The sequence below is a fragment of the Euprymna scolopes genome, chromosome 9 (assembly GCF_053919585.1).
Source record: "Euprymna scolopes isolate OS-2025 chromosome 9, ASM5391958v1, whole genome shotgun sequence".
NCBI classification, from domain to species: domain Eukaryota; kingdom Metazoa; phylum Mollusca; class Cephalopoda; order Sepiida; family Sepiolidae; genus Euprymna; species Euprymna scolopes.
In genome coordinates this window covers 147,322,165-147,333,288 of record NC_136490.1, presented here as the reverse complement: position 1 = coordinate 147,333,288, position 11,124 = coordinate 147,322,165, and the positions used below count along the sequence as shown (strand labels likewise).

The window sequence follows — 11,124 nt, the reverse complement described above, 5'->3', positions numbered from 1 at the left end:
AGCTTTGCTATCTTGATTTCTATCTTTATAACTGGAAACTGGTTCTGCTACAAAAATTGGTGATTCTCAGCCCCCCTCCCTCAATAGTATCAAAGTTATTTGGCTAACACGGTTCTCGTGAAAATGCAGGAGGCATGTGGCAAGGAACGACAATGGAATGCAAGCGATAACATTTGCTTTTGCTCAATTTCTTCATGTGTCCTGAATGAAACTTTTCCCGATTCCAAATGTAACCATTGAACCTTGCTGCTTCAAGTCTTGGGGGTATGTGTATCTGTTACCCCTCCAAGTAACATTCCTAATTTTAGCAGTTCCTGTGTTCCAGTTGGTCATTTGGTATCTGCTCACAAAAAGGTTGCCACTCCGGCAAAGTTCACAAATGTCATTTCATCAGACCAACACACACCTCATACTGTCTAAGATCATGAGGGTAATAGTCTGCTGTTATACCACTGAGAAGTAGACATTATTTTCAAGCACAAAAGAAATAAACAGCAATCTGACAACTGTTCATTTTTGTATAAAATAGTTAATTCTTCTGACTAAAAAGTACAATGTTGTATTTTTGTAGGAAAAGAAAAAATTCTAAATGCACTTCAAGTGTTTTTGGGACTGGCTTCGTTATCAAGTCTGGATGATTTTAGTTTGACATTTTCAACTCTGTTTTTTTAATGTGGAGACTAGTGGCAAGCAAAATGGAGAGTAGATAATACAGTGGATGTGTTATCGGCAGCTCCAGTAACTCTCGCTTCTCCTATTTTGTCATTCAGTCCTCATACAATGAGTGATTTTTCTGACAAAGGGTGAAGAAAAAGCTGCTTAAAGGTCGGTACTACTTGGTGATCAGTAGTCTGAGATGTCGGAAATTCTTCTGTCTCTGTCTGTCCTTGTGGCCATGTCACTAGTAAGGGTGCTGGAGGTAAACGTTTTGTCTGGGCTGACGTTATCCGCCTGATAGTCAGGGACCCGAACCTTGGATTAACCACTAAGGAGGCTGTCCTATCAGCAGGCGCAAAGTACTGGGACTGCTGTATTGCCATTTGGTGAGTGGATCTGGACCATGCAGTAGTCTCTGGTGGGGCCTCTCGATGCCATACTAGTGGGTAATTGTTACGGCTTTACCTTTTCGTGTGCTACAAATAAAAAATTTTTCCTGTCTTTTTCTCTCTTACTTTCCCTCTCTGTACTGCTCTAACCAAGTATGCCGACCTATTCCACAAATCCCAAAACCTCAACATGAAATATCTCCAGAATAAAAACTCGATTAAACCTAGAACCCCATCTTCCAGCGTAGACCCCTACTACCAGGTCTCCTTCTCCAATATCAGGGGTCTACGTTCCAACCTTCCAGAGGTTGAAACCCAATTACAGGAGACGAAACCGGACATATTATTTCTATGTGAAACTGGAATAGGGCCGACCACTTCCCTAGATAAGTTCATAATTAATGGATACTCCAATTTAACAGCTAAATCTGACACCCAAGATCGCCATGGGCACGGAATATGTGCCTACATTAAAGATGGCTTCCCATGTGGCAGGGATATCTCTAGAGAAGATCCTAATTTACCCTATATGTGCTTCAGGGTTGCACTTGCTAACACCACTGCATTTATATTTGCCCTCTATAGGCCCCACAACAGCGGAGTTACTATCTTTAAGAGCATATCTGAGAAAATAGACCACATACTGTCTTCACATCCCTCGGCTAACATCCACATCTGTGGTGACTTCAACGTCCATAACGTGGAATGGCTGACCCATTCAAATAAGACAGATGATGAGGGGAGGTTTTGTCATGATTTTGCCATTGCTTATGACCTCACTCAGATAGTTGGCGAACCCACCCGTGTGCCCGATACACCCAATCAATATGCAAGCCTCTTAGACCTTTTTCTCTCAACTTCCCCTGAGCTATGTTCATGTACCGTTCATTCTCCTCTAGGATCCTCTGACCACTCCGTCGTATCAGTTAAGATAAAAACGAAATGTAAGAAGCCCCCAGACGTACCCCTCCACCGTACTGTATACCGATACTCTATGGCTGACTGGGATAGCTTCCGTACATTCATATCTGATTTACCTCTGCACTCCATGTTTAAAAAGGAAGTGTCCTCTATAGTATCAGATCTGACTGAATGGTTAATTGTAGGCATTGACCAATTCATACCATCTAAAAAATTCCAACAAAAACCTAAAAGCCAGCCATGGTTCTCCCCAGAATGTGCTGCTGCTATCGCGCACAGAAATCACTTTTTCCATAGCTACCAACGTAATAGATGCACTGAGACTAAAGCTGCTTTCAGGACTGCCAGCAACCAATGTAAAAGAGTAATAAAAAATGCAAGAGAGCTATATGCCCAGTCTGTTAAATCCAAGGTAGCTGATCAGCGGCTTGGTTCTCACCAGTTTTGGCAAATAACAAATAGGATCTTGAACAGAAGTGTGCGTTCTATCCCAACCATTATCAATGGACCAGAGGTCATCTCGTCAGCATCAGACAAGGCCAAACTATTTGCAAAGAACTTTGCAGCTAATTCTACCCTATGCGACGAAGGCCATCAACTCCCCATATTTCCTCCTATAACACAGACCAAGCTAGGTAACATACAAATATCCGTGCATGAGGTCGCCAAGCTAATAAAAAACCTAAATTCCAGTAAAGCAACTGGCCCTGATGGCATCCCAATTATAGTGTTAAAAAAGCTTCAACCAGAACTTGCTCCCATACTTACGAAACTATTTAAGCGCTGCCTTAAGGAGAAGTGCTTTCCGACCCCCTGGAAGACCTCATCAGTTTGCCCTGTATTTAAGAATTCAGGTGATAAGTCATCTCCCTCTCAGTACAGACCAATAAGTCTCCTCTGTGTTATGAGTAAGTTGTTGGAATCAATATTAAATAGAGAAATAGTCAACCACCTCAGCAGGAATAACCTTCTTAGTGACACACAATATGGTTTCCGCTCTGCAAGATCTACCACAGATGTGCTGACGGTTATATCCCACAGGATTAGTGAATCTCTTGACAAAGGCTTCCTTTCTAGGGCAATTGCTCTTGACATATCAAAGGCCTTCGACAGGGTATGGCATGAGGGTCTACTTCACAAGATTTCCAGCTACGGTATAACTGGAAATGTTTTCTCAATCATTAAATCATTTCTCTCCGATAGGCTTATAAGAGTAGTGGTAGATGGACAAAAATCGGAGGCCTGCAATATAAATGCTGGGGTCCCTCAGGGGTCAATCCTGGGCCCAACTCTCTTCCTGATCTACATCAATGACCTCCCTAAACACATACTTAAATCATTCGTTGACATCTATGCTGATGACACGACCATCTACAGCAACACATCAAAGGCTGTAAATGACAAAGTTCTCTCTGATTCTCTCTCCTCTGATCTCGAGCGCGTGGTTCAGTGGGGGAGGATGTGGCTAGTTACCTTTAATGCATCCAAAACTAAACTCTTATCCTTACATCATCAACGCTCTGATCCCCATCTGGCATCAATTGTGATGGATGGCTCTCGTCTGGGTGAGGCCCCGTGTTTTGACAAGCTTCTGGGTTTGACCTTTACTCCTGATCTGAAATGGAACACGTACATCAAGTCTGTTGCCAAGGTCGCTGGAAAGATAGTGGGATCCTTCTACCGCTCCAGAAGATATCTCACTACTGATGCAATTCTCTATCTATATAAAAGCCAAGTACGTCCAAGGATGGAATACTGTTGCCATATCTGGGCAGGAGCTGCCAAAAACAGCCTATCATGCCTTGACAGAGTACAAAATAGACTTCGTGGCTTAGTGGGGGATGCCCTTTTCTCTACCCTGCAACCCCTCTCTCACAGAAGAGACGTTGCGAGCCTATCCTTGTTTTATCGTTATTTTCATGGCAGGTGCTCGTCTGAACTCCAATCCCTGGTCCCCCCTCGCCAATCTTTCACGAAAAACACCCGTCTAGCTGAATCCACTGTGAAAAATTTCCCCCACTCTATATCTGTGCCTAAATCAAAACGCGGATTCCATGAACAAAGCTTCTTTCTTAGAACTGCACTCCTGTGGAACTCTATTCCGTCTGCCTGCTTCCCTCCGGACTACAACTTGGATGTCTTCAAGTCTAATGTTAACAAATTCCTAATGAACCGCCCCCTTAAGTAAACACTCCATCAAATCTCCACACTAATGTAATGTACTTGCAATAACCCTTATCCCTGAGTGGCTTCCGGGCCTTGATAAGTGGTGATCACTGTGTAAAAAAAAAAAAAAAAAAAAAAAAAAAGTCCCTTGGCTATAAAATGCAGCTGATAAATTTGTATCAAGAATTTAACTAGTTCTTTCCAAATTCACTCTTTTTTACCTCAGGAGTAAGAGGTCCTCTCGCTGCATGAATTATTACATTGGTCTCGGTCTCTCTCTCTCTCTCTCTCTCTCTCTCTCTCTCTCTCTCTCTCTCTCTCTCTCTCTCTCTCTCTCTCTTTCATGATGAGAAAAACATTTTTATTCACCTGATTTTGCATTCCACTAATTGCAGATTTTATTTTTTTTCTTCAAAAAAAAAACAAAGTTTCACATCAACCTTTTTTTAATGCAATCTTGCAGGTTAACAAATAGCTGCAACCAATGAGGATCACTTTATGTAGGAGTTTCTCTCACTTAATAACAGCATTAATATGTGGACATCTTGGTAAAACATACCATGTGTGAAAAGCAATACAAGAAAATTTATATTTTTACATGAAATAAAAAATGTTTCATTCAAAAAATAAAAATAATAAAAATAAAGCAAAACAAAAGAGTATTTTGTTTTTATTTGTATTTTTGAAGTCCAATAATGTTTTTGTTTTGTCAGCTTGGGTGGGGAAGTGGTATTTTATTTAATGGGTATATTTTCCCAAAAATTAGGTGAAGATGAAAAAAAAAAAAAATGTGTCTAAAAATATTTGTTTTTTAATAAGAAAAAAAAAGTTTTAGAATGAGGGCAGCAATCAAAGGGTGGGGGTTAATTTTCAGGGTTATCAATCTTTTCCACCACTTCATACACATGTATTCTCATGATTTTTTTTTTTTTTAGTCTAGGGGGAACCCTGAAAAGAAGTATTTGATAAAGGTGAGAGGGGAGGTACTGTAATGCATCCCCAATCCTTCATAATTTCTCAGAGGTTATGCTGAGAAGAAGAAGAAACTGTCATAATGATTTGAATGTTAGGCAATAAGGATGATGAGAGTCCAAACAAGTTTTTTAAAAAGTTTCTGCAGTTTTTTTTTTTAGATTTTTGCTTGACTTTTTGGACATTTTGTTTCTTTTAGTGAAATTTCATATACAGAAAAGAAAATTTAAGTTTAGCATTCAATATATATATATATATATATATATATATATTTCAAAGAGAAAATTTTTTCTTTTGAGAAATGCATAGGTTGCTGGTGAAGCAAATTTTTTTTTTTTTTTTTTTTTAAATCAGAAAACTGTAGTTAAACCAGTTCATCAATGATGATGACCACTGAGCATTTACAAGATGTATTTTATGATATATATATATATATATGTGTGTGTGTGTGTGCGCGTATATAAAAAAAAATGTAAAACTTCACATCAGTCAATTTGAGTAAAGTATATTTTTATTTTATTTTTCAATCTCTCATCAATCGCTTGTTTTGTCTTCTTCAGAAATATGAAATCCATAAAATTGTTTCACATTAATAGTCTTCTTTTTTGTTTTGGTTAATGGTGCTGCAAAAGCAACAAGTCTCCTCACCTAAGAAAGGGTGAAGCTCTGTCTTCCTCATCCCCGGCAACTGCTCTTCCCAAAAAATATGAAAAAATAACCTGATTAATGTCACAGCTTCTGTTTCTGCCACGGATGCGGCATATGGTAAAAAAAAGAAAAAAAAAATAATCTAGATGAGAAAGTAGAACTTTGATTGGAACTATGATGATGGTGATGAAATGAAAAAGACAAACAAAAGGAGAAACAATGAAAGGAAAGACTTGTTTTAAATGAATAAAAAAAAATCTATAAGTTTGCTATATCTAAAATTAAAATGATTAACGATATGAACACATATATGCATACATTTTCCCTTAATGTCTAAATAAAAGGTAATTTTGTTCATATACAAACAATGATGATAAGTGCCTTGTGACATTTTCAAAAACATTTTGAAAAATACTTTTTAAATGTTTAATTCTTTTTAGAGAATGCAATTGAAATGCTAAGTTCTTTTTGTCAGACAATACAGAGTAAATTTACTCAGTGGTCAGAAAACATCAAATTGAGATTTCTACAATCTTATAATTAAACTTAATTCATGATATCCAAGATCTTCAAAGTATATAAATAAAATAATTTCTTAGTATTCATAATCAGCTTCTTTAAATTACCATTCAAGATTATTTATATGAATTATAATAAAAAAGTTACAAATTTTGGTAGTTCTTTCAAATTTTTTAAGATTTTTCAAGAACATAAAAATATATTTGTTTTGTTTAAAAAATATTTTCTTAGCTACTGAGATTCAAGAGTTGAAATTTAGCAAAGTTTCAACTTTGAATTTAAGAGCATTTAGTGTCACCATTAGTAAATCATATTTCAGCTGAACAGTCTTAATATCTCCTTAGTAATTTAACCTTTTAATAGGCTTAGTTATATTAATGTCATATTAATATTTAAATTAAATAGTCTTAATGTCCTCTTTAATATCTTAAATGAATAGGCTTAATGCATTTTAGTAATTAATTTTTCACCTAAATAAACTTTAAAATATTTGTTATTTTGCAAAGGTTAAAAACAATACCTCTAAATGAACATCGAATAGATGACAACAAAAACACCTAGAAATCTTCCATAATTAGCTGATACCTTTTTAACCTGGTGCAAAGTAATAATAATACATTTTGTTTTGATGTTGCTGAATCTGTTTATTATTAGTTTTGAGAATTCATTTTTAATTAAAATAAATTTTCAATATTTCACGACAGAATTTAAAAGAGGACACTTTGTTTTTACTCTGTATTTCTTTTTCTTCTTTCTCTTCATTATTAAACATTTTACTTCTGTTTAGTTCTTTTTTTATTTTGTTCAATGACAAATGATTAATCGAGCGACCATACACACATGCAAACAGATATACACATGCAATGAAACTGGTGATATCATGAGGCTAACAACCACCGATTGGTTGATTATCGTCCATAACAGAAGGGTTTTATGCAACAAATGCCGGTTGGGAGAGGAGAGAGGGAAAGAGGAGCATCCAAAAGAAAAGTCCATCAACATTTTGTCAAAATTCAGTCGCTATCATCTTCCACGGCAATGACACCTTTCTTCCGTTTTTTCGGCTTTGGCTTGATATCTTCCTCCTGAAAAGAACGCAGAATTAAATTCAAACTTTATATATATAAAAATAATCAAATTGAAAGAGTTCAAATGAGAAAGAAATTAATTCTGATAAAACTTTTTTTTTTCAATCTATTAATGGTAATTTCTTTTACAGAAATATTCTCTATATAACAAGGATGAGAGTAGTCTACAGCAAAAATATCTGAAATCGAGATTAACTTCTCCACCTAGGAGGATTCCTACTATTGGGTGGGGAAGGAGATGTTCCCTTTCATTTTTCCTAACTTACCCATTTCTCCAGTGAAATTTAGCTTAGAATTATCCTTCCTTTGGCAATTTAATCAAAGACATTTTCCTACAGAAAATAAACTGTGTAGATTTTTTTAAGGCGGTCATGTTGAAAGGTTATTAAAACAAAGTATCTTACCCTACCATGGCGGTAGACCCCTCTAAAATTTATTTTCCTGAACCTTGCAACTACCCTTGTCCAAATGGCAAGCTTCCCTTAAAACTAGCCTTAAGTTCTAATGAAAAGCTTCCACTCTCCTCAAAAAAGTTTCCCATAATTCTATTTCTATCCCTGTATTAGAGTGGAAAGCACACATAAAACCGTTTAAAACCACACACAATCATCTAAAAAAGTAGGCCTTAATCTAAAAAATTGCACAGGGTTTATCTCCCATGGTAAAAATAGAAAGAAAAAATGATTAACTGTTCTAAAATGCTAGAATAGTCCAGAAATGAGGAAAGTAATTTTACATAAAATTCATATGCGAAACTCCTCACTCTAACTTCATAAATAATTGTTTTTTGAGGGTTTGTTTTTTTTTGCAAGCTTTTCAGGATGTTCACACATAATCACCCTCAAAAGTAGAAATTCTTTTTTTAGTTGGGAAGGCAAGAGGTGTGGGGGGGGGGGGGTAGCAAAACGTGTTAATCTACAAAACTTTTTTTTCATACTGAAAGTATCAATTAATGTTTTAATTTCATTTTGGATTTTGAAATTAATTGAAGTTAATCAAAATTAGTCTTTTGTCAAAAAAAAAAAAATCGTCCAAAATTCTGCACCAAGCGAAACACTTTTTTTTTTTTATATTCTTGTCTTCCCAGGTATTAACTAGGTGATGGGTGATTCCAATATTTTTTTCTGATTCCAATAAAAAAAAAAATTACTGATTCAAATTCTTTTAAAATCTCTAAGTTATACAATTTTTGTTTATTATTTTTGTTTTTAATTTTTCTGGATTACTATAAGAATCCATGTAATGTGTGTCTACATTTTCACAAACGTAAAAACAGTTGTGGAGGCATGCGATCTATGGATTTTAGTTGTATATAATCAAAACATATTTATCTGATCTTTGGTATTAGCTATGGGAAAGTAAGTTTAGCATTCCCGTATATATTTCAAGGCATTTCATTTTTGCATCACTTCTCGTTTTCTAGACAGTGATAGCTGATTTGGCAACTCTGACGAAACATCTTCCAACAAATATTTTAACTGAAGCAATTTATCACATACTTAAACAAATTATTTGTGGTATTAGCATTTATATTATTATACAAATGTTTATATATAAGCTTGACGTAAGAATGATACTTTTCTGTAGAAAAACATTAATTTACTTTTATTTAATGTAACAATGTTTTATAAAATAACTAATGGGGGTATCCGGTGTTGCCCGGATGTTTATAGGTGTAAAAACAAAAGTGTTTTGAACCTATGACGAACCTGGAGGCTGAAAAGAAATTCAAAAAAAACGTGAGATCTTACCGTGATGCTACAAGGCCATAGGAAGTGAAAAGTGTTGAAATTTAGCAATGTCAATCAAACAGTTGACTTACAGAAATGAACATTGGCTGGAGGCCAGTTCAACTTTCCGCTGTTTCATTTATTTGTTTGTTGTCCCATGATGTTGGGGAAAATCAGCTCCCCACAAAGAGGGAGTGTCTAAATGAATAGCAATTGTCTGATATGAGGGGTTTCCCCCAGATTGATCAAAGCTGATAGCTTTCTGGACGTCCCGGCACAAAAGGTCGGGAAGATACTTTCGCAAGAGGAAGGAATAGCATGAATTTTATAAACGTCAATGTAAATAAATCTAGATATGACGTGCGTTCGCAAATCATAGATATTATGATCTAGAGAGTATAAAAATGTTCTAAAATATAGTACCAAACCCCCCACCCACCCCCAAGAACCCCCGGTGAAAAAAGCATTTGAACATACAAAAACGCATGCGCGACCGTTTTGTCTTTTATATATATAGACTAGTAGGGGTACACGGCGTTGCCCAGGAGTTTGTAGGTGTGTGTGTGTGTGTGATTGGTAAAGAAGAACAAAATGGTAACTTAACCTGTTTAAATATAAAAAAAAGAACAATGTTAAACTTCTCAAAAAAATAAAACCAAAAAAACAGCGATTTTAAAAATGGAAAAGAAAATCTTTTGTAGATATGTAAAAGAAAAAAAGGGGGGGGGGTTGGCAAGTAGGCTTGAACTCGGAGCCTTGAGGCTAATAGGCCGACGACATACACCTGCGCTACGGCGACGGAAGCAATGTAAGGCGTTAAATTTAAATTTAGCGATTAAAAAGTGAATGAGTTCAAATTAAGGTCAAACATCACGTTATTATGCAGTTAAATATTTCTCCAAGACAGTTTTTAAATACTTGTTTAATGAGGTCAAATCCACACTTAATTTTACCGTGGAATAGTTCTTTTGAGTTTTTTTTTTTTTACCCAACTTTGTCTGGTTTTGTTTCCCTAACATGTAGGGGAAAACCAACTCCTCTGTTTATTAGGGGAGTGTCCAAATGAAAGCAATTGTCTGATGACGGTGAAAACCGACATTAACCAAACGTCTATTGCTTACTGGATGCTACCAGCCCATAGGCTGAGAACCGCACCTTAGTTTCATCAGTTTCGCTTTTATACGATAAAGACGAATCAACACAAGAGAGGCCGAAATAGCAAGAATTGTGTAAAACTCAATGTAAATAAACCTAGCCACGATGTGCATTCGCAATTCGTAAATATTATGATCTACACGGTATATAAGAAGTTCTAAGCGATAGAACTTCTTATATACCGTGTAGATCATAATATTTACGAATTGCGAATGCGGGTAGTGGCTAGGTTTATTTACATTGAGTTTTACACAATTCTTTCTTATAATACTAATACTACAATTACTACTAAGAATGCATCTAAAAATGTGATAAGCTGCTTCGGTTAAAACAGCTGTTGGATGATGTTTTGTCAAGGACGCCAAATAAGCTATCATTATCTAAAAAACAAATGGAATGTCTTGGATTGCCATAAGTTTCAAATAAAAACAAAAAATAAATTAAAGAATTGTTTTTGACATTGGAAAAAATGTACAAATTTTTCCGATTCAGATACCCCGAAATGTTTGGATTTTTTTTTATCCCTGATTCCAATTAATCGTCCCAACACTAGTATTGACCCAAGCAACTATGATGCAACAACAACATTGGTGAGTGCCCTCCCTCTGCATCACCCAGATGAGTTCACCATTAGGACTTCAGCAGTCAAATGACAACATTCAAAGGCAATGAATTCCCAAAAGAATCTGATCATGCCAACACTCACCTCACTGGTAGTAGCATCACTCTCAGTCTCCTCCTTTTTAGGTTTACTTGCTTTCACTGACGATGACGTATCCCGGGTTCTTCGACCCCGAAGGACTCGAGTGTTTTTCATGTCATCAAAATCTTCTGCCAGTGCTAAGAGATCGCTGTATCTGTAAAAATAACGATTGCAAT

General features: G+C 36.0%; 1 protein-coding gene across 3 annotated transcripts in view; it reads right to left on the bottom strand.

Annotated features, from left to right (window-relative positions):
• Positions 1–5,525: 5,525 nt before the first annotated feature.
• The window catches only part of LOC145284895 (integrator complex subunit 3-like), a 165,089-nt gene continuing 159,490 nt past the window's right edge, over positions 5,526–11,124 (bottom strand). For all 3 annotated transcript variants that reach the window (XM_080133968.1, XM_080133969.1, XM_080133970.1), the window contains 2 exons: positions 10,952–11,102; positions 5,526–7,357 (listed from right to left, as the gene is read on the bottom strand). In XM_080133968.1, coding sequence (XP_079990094.1) covers positions 7,286–7,357; positions 10,952–11,102 — 223 coding nt within the window. In that variant the 3' untranslated portion in view covers positions 5,526–7,285. The remainder of the gene's footprint in view (positions 7,358–10,951; positions 11,103–11,124) is intronic.